Genomic DNA, 21,110 nt, shown 5'->3' on the forward strand with positions numbered 1-21,110 from the left:
GTGCGGTGGTCATCTAGTCCCCAATGACTAGTCGAACGAGGTAAATAGTTGACTTATCTCGGATGTTGTAATCGGCAAGGGACCGGCCGTCCTCTAGTCGCTTACCGGCAAAGATCAAAGATTGTTGGTGCACTGGGATATTTTCCTCGTCAAGAATCTTCTCCTTCAGATTGTCTATTGTGTCTGAACTATTAACCCTCATGGGGAAACGCTTTCTAGTCATGTACCATATGAAAATTGACATCTGCACCGCAATTGCCAACACATTAATCAATGATTAAAGCAACAGAAAGAAAACACAACCCCTTGCAAAATTTATTACAGCACAACAGGGAAAAAGAAATTCAAGATCAAATCAAATAAAAGAAAATTTGATACTTATACTTCAAGAACTGATACAAAATTATAAAACCTGAACAACCTTTTTTCGCATTTGAAAAACTGACGGGTTTCAGATAAAATGCTAGAGTATAAATTCAAAATATAGAGGAAAATAGTTAAACTTCAATATCAAGAAGAAAAAAACAAAGCAGAGAAAAGAAAAGGAGGTAGGAGAGGTACCATAGGGGTTATGCAAATTTCTAGCTTGAGAGGTTCAGAAGAACCAAATGAAATCACAAGGAACTCTGATAAAAGAGTTGCTGAAGTAACACGTTGGACATCCTTCACAAAAGACTGTAATTTCAGTTTGCACATCTCAGACCAAGCCAATAGATCATATTCAGACTCAGAAGAGTTTGGACCAATGCAGCAAATATTGACAGCATTTCCCAAAAGTGTAGTTCTATTATTGAGAATAAATGGTTTGCCACAACTTTCCGCTTGAAAAACAATGGTTTCATCATTAGACTTGAAGAAGACAATGAAGGAGTGACCATAACAAAATTTGATATGAGTATGCCCATGGTTATCACTGAAATGCTTAGACAACATTTCTGATGATGCAACAAAGGCACAACTTGAAACAGGGCAATAACATGGCACATGAATGCATTCTCCTTCATGCTTCCTCTTTCCAACGTAACTTATTTTCCCATTGCAACCATGTTTAGCATTCGGACATGACATTTCAATAGATAGCAATAGATTCTCAATGGCTTTACAACATTTTGAGCTAATACGCAACGAGCACTTGTGACACTTGTTCCCAAGTTTAGGATAGCAGGTAGAGCAAACAATATGACCATTGTCACACTGTATTGCAACAAAAAAAGAAAATAATCAAATTAGACAATGAACCATTTGCTGGAATAAAATAAAATAATATAAAACATATGTTCCCTTTTTCTTTATTTTCTTCAATTCCAATAATACAGGGATTTTAAGTTGCCGGGTATCCACATGTAGGGGTGGACAAGGACCCGCGACCCGGCCCAACCCGAAAAAAACCGAAAAAAAAACCCGAGCTGAGTGGGTTCAAGCGGGTCTGCGGGTCGTACGGGTCGTAAATGCGGGTTCAGAAGGGTAGACATGGGCAGAGGCGGGTGAAGGACCTTCACCCGCGGGTACCCGAACCCGCCCGTATATGTATTAGTAAAACGACGTCGTTTTACCTTTATGTCTCACTAACCTCACTAACCCTAGATCTGAGACTCATTCATTTCATTTCTTCTACAAAAAAACCTCACTCGCCTCACCTCACTCTTTCACGTTTCAGCTTCCTCTTCATACCATAGTGCCGCCGCCGCTTCTAACCACCACCACCTCACCATCAAATCCTCCTACCAACATGAATCACCACTTTCCAACTTGATTCCTTTCCTTTGTTTTACTCCTTTCTCTGTCAAGACACCTAGAAAAAGTGGAGGCAGATCCACTAACATTTTATAGTTCAATTTAAACTACAGTTTTTTATCTCCTAGAGTTTATCTTGTGAATTTTGTGCTTAGGTATATAGATGTGGGTTTTTTGTGTGTTCATTGCTATTCACGCATCTAGTAAGTTCTTATATGTTTACCTTGTTCTTTAGGTGAAGCGAGAGGAATTGCTTCAGTTTGCACAAAGGTTAGATTTTCTCTTTTTAATCTTTGTCATTTTTTCTTATTTTTTTTCGATTTAGGAGTGTGAGTGACTGTTTTTATTTTTTGTTTCATGAATCACGTCTCTGCCCTGCATATGCTTCAGATCTAAAGGTTAGATATTAATGTTTCTATTCTTTGTAATTTTTTATTTTTATTTAGGGTTTATGAGTTTCTGACCAAATACTTTTGTTTTTGTTTCATGATTCACATCCATGCTCTGCATATGCTTCAAATTTAAAGGTAAGATCTGCTGTATTTTATGTTTGTATTTTTATTGTTTCTACGGCCTGGTGATTCTTCTCAAGTTTAAGGAGCTGATGCAATTGGCGTATTTATAATGAAACAAAAACAAAAAGTTCCAATTTTGTTACTATTTGAATACGGTGATGTGCACTGCATAATATGCTAAGTTCCATTTTTTAATACGGTGATGTGCATAATATGCTAAGTTCCATTTTTAATTCCATTTCTCTTGGGTAGCTAATTTTCCATATTTGAATTTAAACCCTCTACTGAACTGTTTTTCTCTATCTTGTTACTATTTGAATTTTTTATCTTGATTTATTGTTTCTGACTATTTGCTTTTGTTTTTGTTTCATGATTCACATCTCTGGTCTGGTCCGCGTATGCTTCAACTGGTCTGGTCCGCGTATGCTTCAAATCTGAACTGAAGGTTGGTTTTTGTTCTTTCAATTATGTTATATAAAAAGTAAATAAACTATTGTTATGAAAACTCTTAATATCCTGTCTAAAATAATAATAATAATAATAATAATAGGTTGTAATAACATTATAGGCTAAATTCAAAGGTTGTATTTCTTTTAACTGAGTCAACCTTTTATTAAAGATACCTTCATTTAACCTTTGATAATAATTATTAAAGATATTTCTATGTATCTTCTATTTGTAGTTATTATTATGAAAAGAGCTGCAAATCATTTACCTATCTTGCTTGAACTGAGATGCTGAATGTATCTGCTGGTTTTTTAAATTTATGGCAATGCTTTTATAAGACCTGCAACTAGGATGATCTTGTTGTAAGATCTTTGAGTTTGTTGTAGTTATTTGCCCTTTTCAGGTCACCATCTGTGAATATTCTAGGTTGTTTATCCGTTTGGTTTGCATTTGTGATATATTGTTCTCAAGTTAAATGAGCAATGTACTTTTGCTTCTGTAATTTTAAATAACTTCTGGATGAGTCAATCATACGGTGCAATACTTGTTCCTGCACTCAACTTTGTCATATTTAGTAACTCCTGTTTCACCGCTAACTTATCTTTTGATATTATGTCTAGAAAAGATGAATCAAGAGGCTAATAACATTCAAAGTCCAGGTGCAAGGACTGCAGCAAGTGGAGGAGTTAATGAGCAAGGAGGGCATTGTAAGTATATGATGTTGCCTTGTCATTTGTGTATATTGTATGACTGCTGAATTGTTGACGCTCATGCTTGTTGAGTTTATTCATGACTTTGATGCACACTTTGTTAAATTTATGCATGATTTTTAATGCCTATGGCTGCTGAGTCGTTTATGCTCATGTTTGTTGACTTTATCCATGTCTCTATGCACACTTAGTTAAATTTATTCATGACTTTTAAATCCTATGTCTGCTGAGTTTTTTATGCTCATGTTTGCTTTGTTTATTAATGTCTTTGATCGACACTTTTAAATCCTATGTCATGCTGCTTGTAAACATTGTCACCAAAGATACCTGTGTAACCCTAAGACTCATGGTACCACCAACTTGAACAAACATATGGATAAATGTCATATCCTTCAATGTCTTCTAAAAAATGGTCCCAACCAAACCATTCTTTCATATCCAGCTGTTGAGGGTTCTAGTTTGGTTCCGGTTAGCTCTAGATTTAACCAGCTTGCTTGTAGGAAGGCTTTGGCAGTTTATATAGTTTTAGATGAGAAGCCATTTAGGACAGTTGAGGGAGAAGGATTTAAACACTACAGTAATACGATGCAGCCTTTGTTTATTATTCCTTCTAGGAGGACAATTGCCAGGGATTGTTTTCAGTTGTACTTGGATGAAAAACTAAAATTAAAAGCTTTCTTTAAATCTGACTGCAATAGGGTAGCACTTACTACCGACTGTTGGTCCTCTCTTCAAAACCTTAACTACTTAACCCTTACGGCACATTTTGTGGATAATGATTGGAAGTATCAAAAAAGAATAATCAGCTTCGCTGTAATCCCAAACCACAAGGGTGAGACTGTAGGTAGGAAGATTGAAGAGGTGTTAAGGGATTGGGGGATTAGATGTGTGTCCTCTATAACTGTTGATAATGCATCAGCTAATGATGTAGCCGTGACATATTTGAAAAAAAAGATTAAAACAATGAATGGGCTGATGGGTGATGGGTCTTATTTCCATATGAGGTGTTGTTCACACATCTTGAACTTGGTGGTTTTGGATGGTTTGAAAGAAAAACATACTTCCGTTACTAGTGTCAGAGATGCTGTTAGGTTTGTAAAATCTTCTCCTCAAAGGGCTGCCAAGTTCAAAGAGTGTGTTGAATTTGCTGGAATAACATCTAAAAAACTAGTGTCTCTTGATGTTTCAACTCGTTGGAACGCAACATTGTTTATGCTAGGTAGTGCTGTACCTTTTCAAGTAGCTTTTGAAAAGCTTGAAGACGAAGATCCTAGTTATAGGGAATACTTTGGACCTGCTGGTCCACCAACGAGTGATGATTGGGAGAATGCAAGGGCTTTTTGTGTTTTTTTAGAGTTGTTTTATGAGGCAACAAAATTGTTTTCAACCTCCCAACATGTGAGTATACATACAGCCTTTCACCAAATTTCCTCAATCTATGCTGAGCTGAAGCGTGCCACTATGGACTTAAACTCAATTTTTGCAAGTGTGGGTATGGAAATGATGGCTAAGTACAACAAATATTGGGAGAACATTGCTAACATGAACAATCTTTTGTATTTTGGCACCATCTTTGACCCGCGATACAAGTTGAGATATATTGAGTGGGTTTTTAATAATGACATGTATTATGATAGACCTGTGTTCGCCAAAGAGTTAATTAAATCTATTAGGGAGAATCTAGATAAACTATATTTTTGGTATAAGAATGCCCATAACCAAACTGTCAACAATGCACAACCACGTGCTAGTGGTGGAGAAACAATTACCCATGTTGAAACCAATACAGCTGTTGCTGCCCGGCGCCCTTCAGCTTTGGCAAGGGCCAGTGCTTTTGACCAACATTTGGAGGAGCAAAACTCAATTGACCTACAGAATGAGCTTGATGGGTATATTAACAGCAAGTGTGTCAAGCGTACTGAAGATTTTGACATTCTTGTGTGGTGGAAAAATAATTCAAGTCAATATCCCATTTTATCTACCATGGCAAAGGATATTTTGGCCATACCGGTGTCTACGGTTGCTTCAGAAAGTGCTTTCAGCACAGGGGGGAGAGTCATAGAAACCTACAGGACCTCTCTAAAGGAAGAAATGGCAGAGGCATTAATCTGTACCCAAAATTGGTTGAAACCGTCGTTCACTTACTTTAAAGACTTGCAACTTATGGAGGAAACTGAGCTTTCTGAAGACATTATAGCAGGTGAAATATTTTTTATTATTGCTAAACAACAACCATATAATAAATTTAAATGATTCTGAAAAATTGTATTCTTGAATATGTGCAGAGTTTCAAAAAATGTCTGTTGGAGAAGGATCTCAAAATGCAGCTGCTGCTGGTAGCTCATCATCACAGCCACCTGGCTGTGTATGATGCATTTGGATGTAAGTTTACATATTTTTATGTTAATCTTTTTTACGGTTTGAAGCAATTTAGTTTTTGTTCAATATTGTCTAATACTCTGTTTTTCTTGTAGCTTTTGATTTTTTGGGGTGGCATAACAACTTTTTGTCATAGGTATATTATTAACCTTCTTTTAATCTGATAATATTTACTCATGTTGAAATCCTAACATATCTATTTTATTATGCAGTGTTGTTGCCTTATGAATATATTTAGAAGTGGGATAGGAATGTATTTTTTGGACGACACCAACCTTGTTATCACATAATGTTGTGACTTTTTGAGCATTAGTAGCAGCATAACTTTTGTGATTATGAGCAGCTTTGGAGGTATAAAATCTCAATTTATTGTTTTTTTTTATTACACAGTTGTGCTTGATTTTGTTTACTATAAAATCTTAATTATATTTTTCTATTTTGTTATCACAAAGACTATTTTGTAGCTGTTTTTACCATTACAGCATCACTATTCCCTTGCTGCTATGCTATTGGACTCACTTGACCTGCATCACGACTGGAATTCTCAGAAGCTTCAGCAACAGTGTGAAGGGGTGTATCTCTTCCAATAACGGGGAAAATGACCAGGAGGCATATTTGCTCGAATGGAATCTCAGCAGCCGGTGAGTGACTATTTGATATATTTGTTTGCTCTCCTGTCCCTGAATCTTGTACCTGGCTGGATTCAACATTACCATGACAACCTGCTTCTGCTACGTCCTAATTCTGTGGGAGTTTTTATCTGCTTAGTGGGTCTGTTTGTGGCTGGTAGCAGCATGAGTATTGTGTTGGTTTTGACGCCAGTATGTGTCTTTTTGAAACAAGGGGCCTTTGGCTTTTCTCTTCTTTTGGTTGAATATTGATAACATCTAATTTTGATTATGCAGAACCAGAAGATTAATTTGAGTAAAATTGAGCAGCTTGTGATTTTCATTTGTTGATAATATGTAGGTATTTTTGCTCAAAGTCTTGTGGTTTGAATTGGTATGAATATTTTCATCATTTTTATGCGTTTGGCTTACTATTTTTGTATCTGCAGCTTTTGTTAAGCCTGCCATTGCTCTCTATTGATGTGCAAATTTGCTTTGAATCGCAAAGCATCAAGATCCACTTTACTCTGGATGATGTAAGTATTTTATCAAGTTTATTTTATTTATTCTGGTTGTATAATTATAGTTTATCTAATGTCTTGTTTTTTATTGTGTAGATGGTGTTCCATTTGAATTAACTCGATATTGAACAATGGCAGATTAGCAGATTTGAACTTGAGAGCTATATCGTTTACTTCTATACAAGTGTCTAACTGCTCTGTACCGGATCAATATCACTTGAAATTCACTTCAAGTATGTCCTGTAATCATGTCTTTTTTAACTCCACATTCTCATATTGTATAGTATAGCCCTCAATGATGACCTTTGTGGTTATGCAGAAATTAGCACTGCAAAAGCAGGATAGCTTAACTACATTAGCACTGCAATGCCAATCTTTACAAAAAGTGGGAACTCTCTGAGTGTGAATCATTGACAAACACTGCATTATATAATGCATAATGCTGCTACAGCTGATACTACCGACTTTTCTTTTCCATCTGGATGACTGTACTAATTTAAATCTTTACAATGGTCTGCAATGTTATTTATGCATCTCTTATCCTGCATTATATGTATTGGGTGTTGTATTGATAATTTTAACTTGTTAGTTTTATTCTAAGTACAAATTTTAATGTCATTGTTGTGTTTGATAACTTGAAATATGGTCAACAATTGATCCTGTATGTTTTAAAAATCCAACAAATCTATGTAAACTAGGCAGACAGACCTCATTTTTATAAATAAACAAAACAGCAATTTTAAAAAAAAAAATCAAAAAAATGCAATTGGGCTTTCAAAATCATGTTGGGCCAGATAAGGTCCAACCCGTATGTACCTGCCCGATAACCCGTGCAACCCGATAAACCGAACCCGAACTACCCGCTTACTAGTTTTGGGCACAATTGGGCTAGTGGTTTGAACCCTTCGGGTTGGGCTGGGCTGGCACTTTGGGCCCGAACCCGCCCATACCCGCCCGATGTCCACCCCTATCCACATGACTTAAAAACTTGTGTAAGGGTAAGTTTTTTTGCTTCAATAGATATTAAATCATTTGACCCCACTTAAAAAGTATTTATTTTGCTTAAAATTAAGCCAAACCAAAATTTCACCAAAACCTTTATCCCGCTTACCAAACCCAATCGAGAGAAAAACCCCAAACCTTCTCCAAACCCCAAAAATCTGAATCAAATCGAGCCAAGTTTCTGAAGAGAAGAGCCAACGATGATTTCTTCAAAAAGAGTTTCTGAATCAATTGAATCATCTCCAAATCCAATCCTTCTGAAATTGAGCTTCTCCAAACCTTCTCCACACCCTAACCATCTGAATCTCCCAATCGAGCTACTCAATCACCGATTCACTTTCACCAAACCTTCTCAATTGAGCTTCAATCCACTGATTCTTCATTGTCACACACATCGAGCTTCTCGACGTCACTTCTCTTCCACTGTCACACCCATGGAGTTTCACGCCGTCTAGTTCACTCTTTCTTAATCTTGACAATCGTACAAAGGTAACACTTCTCTAATTCTTCTTTGTTTTACGACTTCAATTTCGATCTCGCTGTTAAGTTAGTAAAAAATTATTTTCCTTTGTTTTAGAAGATTAGAGGAACCATGTTAATCAATTATATTGGAATTGGATTCAGTTTCTGTTAGAAGATGTTTTCGTTTGTTATATAGGGTTAGGGTTTTGAATTATTTGATGACTTAATTAGGATCCTCTATTGTCTAGTTAGCACGCTGTGCTTCGTAGGATTTTTGAATTAAAGTTATTGAGTCCATGCATCTAGTAGATGAACAAACTCGACATTTTTACTCGTTTAAAATTATGGTATCTAGTCAGGAACTGAAGATCTTTAACTTCATGATTGGTGTTCCAAATTTGGTTTTACCGATAAGATGTTGGAATACCCTCTGCAATACAGGGAGAAAGTAAGCACAACTCGTGATGTTGGTAGGGACAATTAGGTGCTTAAACTTTTGCAGCCTGCTCTAGAATTTTATCTTGTGTTCTCTTTGGTAGATTTACAGATGATTCCAATTAAGTGGGCCTTTGTTTTTTTTTCTTGGCATTCCAAGTCATGCTATAGTGATCTTTAAAATAAAGAAATGCAAAATTCACGTACTTGACTTTAGAGAGTTGTTATTGACAGAACACAATACACCATTTGATCCCTGGTTCCTATCCTATCCAGTGGAAAAGGCTTTTACTGTTATTGTTACTATTTTCCTTGGGTTGTAAAGTTACTACTATTTTTCTACCTTAGTTTTGGATGTCAGCCCCACTTTGGAATTCACGAGCTTCATGCCATTTTTAACCATCATGCATGTCTTCCAGTAAAATTGCTACTTTTAGTGCATGAGTATTTCTAGATTTTCACCTATGTTACAATATATATATATATATATATATATATATATATATATATATATATATATATATATATATATGTCAATGTAATTATAAATTGATCATGTGTCAGTACTGTTGTTACTATTCAGCAATTACGGTAGTTTTGTCCCCTCAAAAGATTCCATGCACGTACAAAATATGTATGATTGTGAATACCAGTTTTCATACCCGTGTTGTGTTTTTTCACCCTAGATTGATAGCGATTTATGTATTTGGGCAGCATGTGCACCGGTATATTACCTGGCTAAAGAACTTGTTCTTTGTAATTCTTAAAGCAACGAAATATGAAGAAATCTTGTGGGTTTTACCATAATGTACTATAGCAGTGGTGTATTAGACGAAGGCTTTTATGTATGTATTAAATTGGTAGAATATAAAATACTTGATATGTAACTGATAATGATGCTTAACCTGCACTGACATGGTGGTATATATTGAACTTAAGCTACAAGAATTTCCAAGAGCCACAGAGAATAATTTCTTTTTAAACTGAAAGCCCTGTATCAAGCTTCCATACCTCAAATTATGAGAACCTAAGTATCGGTAATATTTATTTGTTTTTATAAAAGATGTAGAGGGTCATGCAAGCAGAAAAGTGTCGCTGCAGCGATATCTTGAAAAGCAAAAGGACAGGTATCCGCAGTACTAAACTGTCATCTATTTATTGACAACAATTACATTCGTCGTGTTACCACTTTTTTAGTTTTAATGAATGCCCACTGAATTATTTTATTACTCTGCCTTTTTAGGGGAAGATCGAAGGGCAAGAAACTGACTGGCATAAAATGGGAATTCAAGCCAAAAGTTACCCTTCCCATTGATTTGAATGATTAAGGTCTGTCGCAATCTTTTCTTCAATTGTTAAAAAGACTTGGTTTCTTTTCTTGCATGTTCATTAAACAATGTGATGTTATAGTGATGTATGTTGTTATTACAATTATTTCTATTAATTTTTTGTCGGTGTACTTGCTTTTGACATTTAGCTTTGCCTTAAATATTACAATTATGTCAATTTTCTTGTAGTTAATGGATTATGTTCTTTCTGCAGAACAAATCTATTTTTGCTCTCAATATATGCTAATTGACAGGAAAATTTAATATGTCGTTGTTGCAATATGTGTTCGTAGTGGTTTGCTTTGTATTTGATTATACTTACATCGCTAATTAGAAGCATAAAAAAATTGTTTCATTTTTTAAGTTTGTATCAATTGTTGTGATTGTGTAACTCCAATTTCTTTTTAATCGGAAAATATTATTAATAAACCGAAGCGCTCGCAAGACGCTAAGAGACGGTGGAAGACAAATAATAAAGATGCCGCATATAGGCGTAACCTCACCCAAAACCAAACGCAAGAAGCGATGGGAGGCTAAAAAACCAAAAACAACCATAAACCACAAATAAATGGCTTAAGCTATGACCCTGAAATCTAATACAAAACACCAAAATTCAGTCCCATATCTATGCCTCAAGCGGCCCAACCAAAAGACCCCCAAAAAACAATCGAAGGGGAGGAAAGGGACCCCCAAACAGCAGCCAAAAACTGCCTGAGAACAGCAGCAACAGCTGCTGGACTGTCATGACAGCAGCTTCAGCAGCGCTACCTCAGACAGACATCCCACCCAGCTGGTACAAAAACAACAGATAGGAGGCAGCAACTCCTTAGCGAAACAAGCAATCCCGTGGACTCCAACTCCACTCATAAAACATACAAACCGGAATTGCCGTTCTCCCAAGAATCCACCTCCAAGACACCACCTTCACCTGCTCCACTATCTCTTCCCACGTTACTACCACATTATTAAAAATACGCTCATTCCTCGCTTTCCAAATCACCCAAATGGCAACCTCCCAAATCATACGCAAACCCTTCCGGACTCTGAATATCTGTGTCATGATTGCTAAATTGAATGGAAATCATGAATATAAGCATTATGACACATGTAAGTATCTCTTGCAATTGATATGATCTATATGACACCTTTTAGGGTTTTGTTTGATTATTTGTCTGTTGACTTGAATTGGAATAATAATGTTGAATTTGGCTTGGTACAGGGTCAAGCTCCCATCTGTTGCCAAGAAGATTTTTCCAAGTGATTGCAGGGCAATGAGTGGGAAAGTTGCTGGTGGTGGAAGAATTGAGAAGCCAATGTAGACTGGGAATGCTTACCATAAGTTTAGGATGAAGAGAAACTACTGGCCTAAGGTTTGCTGGTTTTGCTATAATTCCACTTGAGGATATCCCCATGGAGGTGGTAATCACCAACATATTGGACATGCCAGGACTATCAACGTGATGTAGTGTCTCTGTGTTTGTGTGTGTGATGTTTCAATCTAGAGCTAAACGTTGCTTAGAAATGACTCTAACCTTGTTGCCTAACATGCAGTGTCTGTGAAACAATATAGTTTAATGGTATTAATGAATGATTTTGTAACTTTGAATTTGTTTAGTGTTCAATATGAAATTTGGTTCAATGATATTTTATATTAGTGGTTGTGAATGTAATTTTGGATTAATTTATGAAATTATGTTTTATAATCATGTATAATATGGAAGAAACTAAAAAAATGGTTGAACGGATTTTTTTTTTTACACTTTTTGAGTACTTTTTAAGTGGGATGAACCGACTTAATTAATAGCTTGTTAAGTGGGGTGATCTGACTTAATAAAACTTTTTTAAGTCGGATAAAGTTAGACTTAAAATCAAAATAGTAACTAAGTCGGCCACCTATAAGTGGGATCCCCCAACCGACTTAAAAAGTCATTTTCACCCCACTTAAAAAGTGTTTTCTGTACTAGTGTCGAGCTAAAACTTTTTGCAATAAAAAAAGTACAACAATAAAGAATTCATAGATAATCACCATTTAAACAACAAAAAAAGTAAACAGTTCAAAAGAACAACCAAGTATCCTTCACCATGCAACATTTTTAACATAAAAAACATTTGAAAATTTGCAAATGTCAAAATAACTTAATAAAAAGAAAATAAAATGCATACCTGAAAGACGGGAATAGTTAAGGGCTGAGAACAATTGCAGCAATCAAGCAATTTTGGGTTGGACAACATCAGAGGCTCCATTACACCTTTTCACTAATCAAATCAAAGTTTATTTAAAATCCATTAAAACTTTCTTATATAATATTCAAAATCATATTTTTGACTAAAAAAATTATCAAGTTGTTCTAGTAAAGAAAATAATGTAGTTGCTGCTGAAAATAACATTCAAGAAAAACACTCACAGAGAAATTGTAGAGTCCGCGTGCTAGATGCATGTGTTGCATTCGATGGTTTTAGCCTCTACCGATTCCTTTCCTCCGTTTTAAAGCCAATTGACACGCATAGCGAAAATGTGTTAATAAATGTGCATATCTTTTCCAATTCTATTTACTATTTATTTTATTTTTTGAAAATGTGCATCTATTCGAAATCTTTTTATTTTTTACGGATCGTTTCATATAGCTAAAAGAAAATTTTGAAAATATTTCACGAAGATTGCATATAGCTTCATCGACGAACACGATTCAAGTGCTATCATTCTATTCGTTTTGTTTCATTACTTTATGGTATAATGTTGCCGCCCAAACATGTATCTATCAGTGAAAAAAAAATAGAAAACGAGCGTTAAAATTAACATAATCACAAAAAGAGCAATAGATATATTTGCTTGTAAATGAGTACAAGAACCTTCAAATAATAAATGGGTCGATAAAATCTATTATTTTTGTCGTAAATTGTTCACTTTTCAAAATAGCTGTCAAAATAGTCTTTTAACAAATGATTAAGTGAATTTAATTTGAATTTGATATGAATTTTATATTTTTGAAGATTCATATTTAATTTGTGTTTCGTTAAAAAATTCTAATTTTTTTTTGGAAAATATGTTTACCATATTTTACACATTTATGCACAATTTCATTAAAAAAATACAAAAATTAACTTGTAAATAGGGACCAAAATTAGTGATTAAAAATTTCATAAAGACTAAAAGTTGAAGAAAAATTTTAGGGGACTAAAACAAAAAGTTAGTATATTTATAAGGACTAAAAATATATGAGTCTTATTAACGAGTGACCACGAGACACTCTTTAAGCATGTTAAATTAGGAAGTTATTCTATAAAAAAAGTCAAATAGTTCAATTTCCAATGTATTACATACACAAGTTTTTATAAAAAGTTACTATTCTAGGCTCTTAAAGAGTGCCCGGGGGCACTCGTTAACGTTTTCCAAAATATATTTAATTTAATTAAAAAGGGTAATACATTTTTTTAAGTGAAAAGTATGAAAGAGAAAGAAATTAAATACACCATCCGGTCACAAATATAAGCAAAAATTCATGTTTTAGATTCATTCAATAAATGATGTATGTAGTCTTTATTGTAGACAACATACATTATTTATTGAATGAATCTAAAATATGAATTTTTGCTTATATTTATGACCAGAGGGTGTACCCTTCAAAAAGAAAGAAATTAAATAATACATCTTTTAGAAATAATTTAATGATAAATATTTTAATGAGTGTGTGCTAAATAATTTTGATTTATTTAGTGTTGTGTCATACAACTATTTTTCGCCAACTGAATATTACCAAACACAGCCCAGGTATTCTCAAATTTATCCACAAGTATAGCGGAAGCGTTTATATTTTTTTGTTTCAATTAGGTTATATAAACTTGATCGGATACACCAAAATTCACAAGTATCATTCTTCGGTCGCTGGCTAGTTGGTGAGATGGAGAAGAAATATGTGACTGCCACAAATGAAAAGGTCAGTACCTATATACACGATGATATTACCTTTTCAATTCTATCAAAATTACCTCTTAAATCTTTGAAGCGATTTGAATGCGTATGCAAATCATGGTCACTTTTGTTTGAAAATCCTCTTTTCATGAACATGGTCCGTAACAATTTCTTAGCCGACAACCACAGTGTATCTCTCATCTTATCGCGGGGTAGACCTGACATATGGGTGGGAGTCTTGTATTCTTTGTCCGGCGAAAGATTTGAGAATATAGCCAAATTAAATTTACCACATCCATTTCAAGAAGGAACTGAAACTCTCAACCATTTTGAAATTTTAATTTTCGGAGGTATTTATGATGATTTTATTCTTGTCAAATGTTTTCTTAAACATAATGTTAACGTCAATCCTGCCGATAGATTTGCACTATGGAATCCAACTACGGACGAATTCAAGGTCATTCCTCATAGTCCAGATATGTTTCAACCGTTTGCTGCAAATGTTAACGGTGATGTGATTAATTTTCACCCAAGTCGTCAAGTTCATGGATTTGGCTACGACCTGCGTACACATGACTTTAAGGTGATTAGTCATGTGAGCTTTAGTGCCCCACGGTTGAATCCACGCAAAGGTTATGTGGCATTGGGTGATACATCAATAGAACGCTTCTGGGAGATATCATTAGAACCCTTCTGGGAGATATATAGTTTAAGAAGTAACTCTTGGAGGAAACTTGATGTTGTTATGCCAACAACATGTGGGAATACGATGGGAGTGTACTTGAATGGACTGTGTCATTGGGGGTGTATTATAGGTCACTTTGACTCTAAAAGAGAATCAAATTTGGTGTCGTTTGATTTGAGCAATGATGTGTTCTTTACCACACCCATACCCATGGACATAGATGAATGTATTAATGTAGACAATGAGTGTTCATGGAGAGACTTGGCGGTGTTAAATGGATCCATTGCCTTGATCACATATCAAGAACAAATGGCTACTTTTAACATATCAATTTTGAGTGAATTAATTGTGAAGGAATCATGGATCAAACTCTTCATTGTTGGACCTCTATCATGTGTCGAGCGTCCTTTTGGAGTGGGGAAGGGAAAAATATTCTTCACAAAAAAAGACGAAGAACTAGCTTGGTTTGATTTAAGTACCCAAATGATTGAGGACCTTGGTGTTAAAGGAGGAGATAGTCATGGTTGTCAGATAGTAGTTTACATGGAAAACCTTCTTCCAATTGGTGGAATAAATAAGTAAATCCTTTTCTTGTGTTCACTAGAGGTGTGATGATGAAGGTTATTGGGATATGACATTGCATACAAACTGATATGGTTTCAATAGCAATTAGAATAATATTCTTTTGCTTTTAGTTTTATGTAAAAATAGTATCTATGCTTTTATGTTTAATTTCGTGCTTTATTTTTTTCTTTTGCATTTCAAATCCAAATGAATAAACTGAATGTGGTTCAAGCTTTATGGTTAAGTTCAAATCAATTAATCTTCTTCACGTCCTCTCTATTATAAAGAAAGTCATGTTTTTGTTTAGTTATATTCTGATTTTTGTCTCGTGTAATCTCAGGGTTGGCATTTAAAATAACAATTCATCTTAATTATGTATCTCTATTTCAATGGTATGCAGTTCTAATGGTAACAACTCTGAAATGAATACTGATTACAATCATGTATATGAATGGCAATAATCTCATTAGCCGCTATTTGCGTATCTTTCATAAAGATTTGATTGCTTACTAACTAATCTCCATGAATTTCGCCCACATCATTTGCCAACTGTAACTAATAACTTGTCAATTAAGTTCAATATATTATAAAAAAATGTGTCGCTATGGAAGTATCTTGGTGTTCCCTTGACTGATAGAGCACCTCGTAAATCAGATTTTCAATTTGTTTTAGATCAGGTTAACGAAAAACTTACTGCTTGGAAAGCCAAAAATCTATCTTTTGCCGGTAGAGTGACTCCAGCAAAAAGTGTGATTGAAGCTATCCCTATATATCCTATGATGACTGCCAAGATGCCAAAGAGTTGTTTGGAAGAGATTGAAAAAATTGAGAGAGACTTTATCTGGGGTAATACATATCATGTTCGTAAGGTACATGCAGTTCGTTGGGAATTTGTTGCGAGACCTGAAGATGTTGGCGGACTGGGATTGAGAAATTTAAACCTCACTGTCATGAACCAAGCTTGTTTGTTGAAATTAGCTTGGGGTTCGTACAATGGAAATAATGATCTTTCGTGCAAGGTGCTTAAAGGAAAATATGAGTGTCGGCATCAGCTTGATAAAAATGTTGTTGTCAAACCTACAAGCTACAGACTTTGGAAAGAATTAACCGAATTATGGATTTGGATTCCCTTTAATCAATAATTTATGCATTCATTGCAGTCAGCAAATTTGAACTACTAGATGTTCGAAGACTCATATTAGTTGTTATTTAGCAAAATTGAGAACGTCATTTGAAATTTTATAAGCAAACATTCCACACTTTGTCATAGTAAATAGAGCAAAACTATAGATTACAAAAACAACAAAAGGAGTAATTATGTTTGAAATAGGTCACAGAATTTCAAACTTAAATAGCACACACATGTCTGTTCGTTGAGTATAAATTTGAAACTTAGAAAACAGTGCATGATATTGTCAATCACAACGGTGATTCAATGTCTTCCCTTAGCGAACGAACACTGTGCAATTGATTCACCAGCTTCAAACTTGGGCCCCTAGGTTTCCTTGACCTGCCACAAAAAGTGTTGCAAATTAACCCAAATCAAAGTACTTAAGATGGAAAAAAATAAGGCATTATTTAAATAATTAATTATTACATGTTACATGAATATTTGAAGAAATGTAGTTTTTGATTACCTTGAGGAAGTATAGCATCAATTTCAGATTTTTCACATAGACTGAGTTTCTTAAATGGAGACTCAGATTCTTCAAGAAGTTCAATCTCAAACAAGACATCATCAATAACTCGAGCCAGTTTCATGTCCTCGTCAGCATTATGATAACAGTCTCTTCTCTTAGCATCAATAATTAACTTTCTCCAGATAGAATCACTACTGGCTAAAGTAGATGCATTGCCTAATATCCAAAGACAATATCTGCACAAAAAATGAACTCAGTTTACAACCAACTTTGAATCTGCAAATACACACGAGGATTCAGAAATAACTCAATGAATACCTAGCCCTTGTCATTGCAACATTAGCTCTTTGTCTATTTGAAAGAAAACCGACATTACCACTTCCATTTGATCTCACAGTAGATATTATTATAATATCTTCTTCACCGCCTTGGAAATCATCAACAGAACGAACATTAACAGAAAAGTCAGAATTAGAATCCCAAGTGTCTTGCTTAACTTTCTTCTGGATTTCATAAACTTGAGCATTATATGGAGATATTATTCCAATGCTAACTTTCTTCTTTGTCCTCATAAACTCTACCAAAAGCACAAAAAAGTAATGTGTAAAACATATGAATGCAGAATGCATACTAAAGATGATGATTTCTTATTAAAGACAATTAACACAAATGGTAAAGAAAAAACAACCTTCTCTTAGGTTTTTAATCATCTCAGAAATGACGGCAACTTCGACCATGTTCTTCAAGCTATGTCCGCGACCAAATTTCTCCTTACCCTTGGATATATTAATAAAAGAATAAGAAGAATACATTTCTCCTTCAAGAAAGCTCTTATTATAGCTTTCATCCTTGACAGCTAAGGCATCCTAAATTTTTTCATCATAGAACTCTTTGGAAGGAAACAAGCTTATTGATGGATGCATTCGGTACTGAACATTAAGCATATGCTTCTTGTATCCTAGCATCACCAATCGCTCAAACATACTTCTTCCAAATCGACAATTGTCCGCAATCTAAAAATATAATAACTTCAAACATATTATATAATAATCCTCAATTATGATGTTTTTTTAGCAAATTAAAAAAAACGCAATGATCAAGTTAAGTACCTTGCTTTTGACTAGCGCAGGAAGTTGTTTCTCATCACCTATAAGAATGCAATGTTGAAGACCCGGGAGCTGTAATGGAATCATGGATTCACATTCTTTCAGATGTGCTGCTTCATCAATCACTAAAAATTTCACTGGACTCGTCTCTTCTGAGTAAAGTTTGACAGAACTTGATACAGTACACAAAATTAGACTAGCATTTGACAAGCAAAACTTTTCCACTTGATGTCTCTCTTTAAACTCAGGAAGCGAAATTGAGTTGGAAAGGAAACTTAGTATGCGAAGGCAATCATTTCTTTCCAAACTTGATGGTCCAAAGCAAGCAGGAATGCTTTCTTCTTCACAATCATCAACAGTTTGCTTAAATTTGGCTTGACTCAATGAAATTTCCATTGATTTTAACAAGTCAAGAGCTTGGAGCATATTGCTAACTGAAATGAAAAATTTTGGCATGTGAGTGCATACGGTATGTATCAAAAACTTTAGCTTCTCACTTAATTCTCCAAATCTCTGCTTCACAAATTGCTCCATGGTCATGATACTTTGGTATAGCTCTATAATCTCTTTCCTTGCTCTCTTCACATATCCCTCAAAAGTCAAAGAATCATCATGTTTATCATACCCTATATTTTCCTTGTATGCACTATATGCAGATACTACGATACTATTTGTAGCAAAATCATCAAGGGACTTGTAACCCATCTTTGAGAAAATTTGATCTCTAGGTCTAGGGTCCTCAAGCAGCTGCATTAAGCTTGTATATAAGGTCATGAAGAAATTGACTCTATTCATGCTTAATTTATCAATTCTCTGTTTCACAAATTGCTCAATTGTCAACATACATTCCTTTTTGTCATTCTCATCCAATTGGTATAGCTTAGTGATCTCTGTTTGTGCCTTCTGGACATAATCCTCAAACCTCATAATCAGATCATGGTTCCCCTTATTTATCTTGTATGCATGATATGCAGATGCTAAAATCCTATTTTCATCCATAACAAAATCCTTTTTGGACATCTCCAAGAAATATTGTTTACTAGGATCACTAAGAAATTCGATCATTGCTTCAAAGCTATGCTTCCATTCAGCATAGCACTGCATGAGATTTTTCACGCGATAATCAAGAAAGATATCTTCAAGGCCCGGATAACTATCCACTTTCATTCTCTTACCACTGCCAAATAGCACAATGTCAGCTAAACCATATGTATCATGGTCAAGTGAACCTGTAACTAAACTATGCAACCGAATTGCCACCTGCAAAATTGCAGTATTAGTTGGAGCACAGGTCAATGTTCTTGATTTCAACTTGAGTAGAGAAAAAAGCAAGCATGCAACAGTCTTTGTTTTTCCTGTCCCTGGTGGTCCCCATATCAGTTTGATATTAGCATGAGAGCAATCTACCATACTAACACAGCTTGTAACTGCGTCTTGTTGGGATTCATTCAGATTCTGAGATTGAATTATGTCTTTCGTAATGGAAGAGGCTTGACTATTTGATCCAGACATGCAAATTTTGCAGTTATCTCCATTCTATAGGGCGGCCAAGTTGCTAAAGCCTGAAAAAAGATCAATCGGAAGATAGTTTCCGATGGAGAAAAAAATGATCTGAACGTATCTCCTGATATGTTTGTGTGATCGGTACATACATTCCAATAAATTTAAGAAGCTTTTGAGTAAATATGATGGGACTATATATAGTGACTTTCTTATTGCAACACAATTTTTTGCAACTACTAAAAAGGTCATATAAATTAACTATTTTGCAATTCTAATTTTAAAATATATAAGAACAAAACTAACAATGAAGTGGAGAAAATCTATATAAATAATCAATCATTATTGAGATTTTAACACCATTTCTTTGTAACACAATGAATTTGTATTCTTTCATGTTCAAATTCTTTTTCAAAAACCAAGTTCACTTTTTCAATGTGAGTATTGAAAAGAGGGTGGCATTTAGGATGGGGAAGGGAAAGAGTTTCCCACCATGGGAAAGTAAATCTTAACCATCAGATCTAATTAAGAACACATTTTTATCATGCTCCCTCAACACTAAATTATTTTTCTATTGTCTTCAACCTCACAATAAACTCACCACCACCACCGATCCCTCCCCCAACATATTATAGTTTGTCATAATTCGTGCTCTTGTATCTTAATTGCATCTTATATCTTAATTGCTAATTAAACACTTTCATAATTCGTGAATCAAGCAATTTCGTGAATCAAACAAGATTGAAACAATTTAATTATCTCAAAATTAAATCCATGCTCTTGTAACAGAGAGAAAGTAAAACTACATCTTTTGCTTGAGTTGAGTCATAAGAACACTCATTTACTCCAATCTTAACAGTGCATCTCCTTCATAAATATACCCAGATTTAGAGCTGGAAGGTGAAGAAATACGTAGATCTCGTTCATAGAAATACTCAGATCTAGTTTTGAATAATTTTGATTTTGATGAATAACAAGAAACAGTGGGCACAATAATGGAGTTAAACATTAAATTTATGATTTGTAAATTGCTAAACACTTAAATTTTAAGTTATAAAACCATGGTATATGTGAATGTAAAATTCCAGATACTCAACAAGGTTGAAGTTGAACGAAGAAGCTTTCAATTTGGAAGACAACCATTTTATTGGGTGGTGGTGGTTTCAGATTAGATTAAATGAAGATAAAAATATTTTCCTGTTTGTTGCAAATTTGCAGATTTGCATTCTCATAGGTTGAAGATGATGGGGAAAATATAGGGTGTGGGCAGACCATCATAAAATCTGTGTGTCTCTTAAATCTAATGGTTTAAGATTTACTTTCCCATGGTGGGAAACTCTTTCCCTTTCCCATCCTAAATGCCACCTGAAAAGAGTGTAAAAGAAACCTTGTCTTTGTAAAGATTTTCATTGAGAACATCCTCGAGGGTCCAAGAAAGTACAATATCTATAAGATTCCCACTTCCATTTCCACTCTTCTCCATCATTTGCTAAACAATCATTAAGAAAAAGTATTAGTACACATGCAACTAAATAATACACAATGTAATAGTAAATGGAACCAC

The 21,110-nt window shown here is 34.6% G+C and overlaps 4 protein-coding genes and 1 long non-coding RNA gene across 5 annotated transcripts; 2 read left to right on the forward strand and 3 right to left on the reverse strand.

The window, feature by feature from the left end:
* Positions 1-4: 4 nt before the first annotated feature.
* LOC146922164 (E3 ubiquitin-protein ligase SINA-like 10) lies at positions 5-12,388 on the reverse strand. Its single transcript, XM_085715248.1, has 3 exons — positions 12,305-12,388; positions 562-1,194; positions 5-244 (listed from the first exon to the last, which is right to left on the reverse strand). The coding sequence occupies exons 1-3, from the start codon at positions 12,383-12,385 to the stop codon at positions 14-16; spliced, it is 945 nt and encodes a 314-aa protein (XP_085571374.1). The 5' UTR covers positions 12,386-12,388; the 3' UTR covers positions 5-13.
* LOC146922165 (uncharacterized) lies at positions 8,012-11,783 on the forward strand. Its single transcript, XR_015012385.1, has 4 exons — positions 8,012-8,405; positions 9,877-9,940; positions 10,057-10,142; positions 11,361-11,783. It is a non-coding gene; the product is annotated as an uncharacterized LOC146922165 (long non-coding RNA).
* A 1,610-nt stretch (positions 12,389-13,998) lies between the features above and the next one.
* Positions 13,999-15,537, forward strand: LOC146922166 (F-box/kelch-repeat protein At3g06240-like). Its single transcript, XM_085710817.1, has one exon. The coding sequence runs from the start codon at positions 14,041-14,043 to the stop codon at positions 15,316-15,318; it is 1,278 nt and encodes a 425-aa protein (XP_085566943.1). The 5' UTR covers positions 13,999-14,040; the 3' UTR covers positions 15,319-15,537.
* Positions 15,538-16,537: 1,000 nt separating this feature from the next.
* LOC146922167 (putative helicase MAGATAMA 3) lies at positions 16,538-17,513 on the reverse strand. The gene is made up of 3 exons (XM_085715251.1): positions 17,259-17,513; positions 16,938-17,176; positions 16,538-16,810 (listed from the first exon to the last, which is right to left on the reverse strand). Exons 1-3 carry the CDS (start codon positions 17,510-17,512, stop codon positions 16,782-16,784), a joined length of 522 nt encoding a protein of 173 aa, XP_085571377.1. The 5' UTR covers position 17,513; the 3' UTR covers positions 16,538-16,781.
* A 293-nt stretch (positions 17,514-17,806) lies between these two features.
* On the reverse strand, positions 17,807-19,574 carry LOC146922168 (uncharacterized). The gene is made up of 2 exons (XM_085711478.1): positions 18,050-19,574; positions 17,807-17,953 (listed from the first exon to the last, which is right to left on the reverse strand). The coding sequence occupies exons 1-2, from the start codon at positions 19,556-19,558 to the stop codon at positions 17,807-17,809; spliced, it is 1,656 nt and encodes a 551-aa protein (XP_085567604.1). The 5' UTR covers positions 19,559-19,574.
* Between the last annotated feature and the right edge of the window lie 1,536 nt (positions 19,575-21,110).

This window comes from Medicago sativa, chromosome 5 (assembly GCF_051527215.1).
Source record: "Medicago sativa cultivar Bolivia chromosome 5, Bolivia_mono, whole genome shotgun sequence".
NCBI classification, from domain to species: Eukaryota; Viridiplantae; Streptophyta; class Magnoliopsida; order Fabales; family Fabaceae; genus Medicago; species Medicago sativa.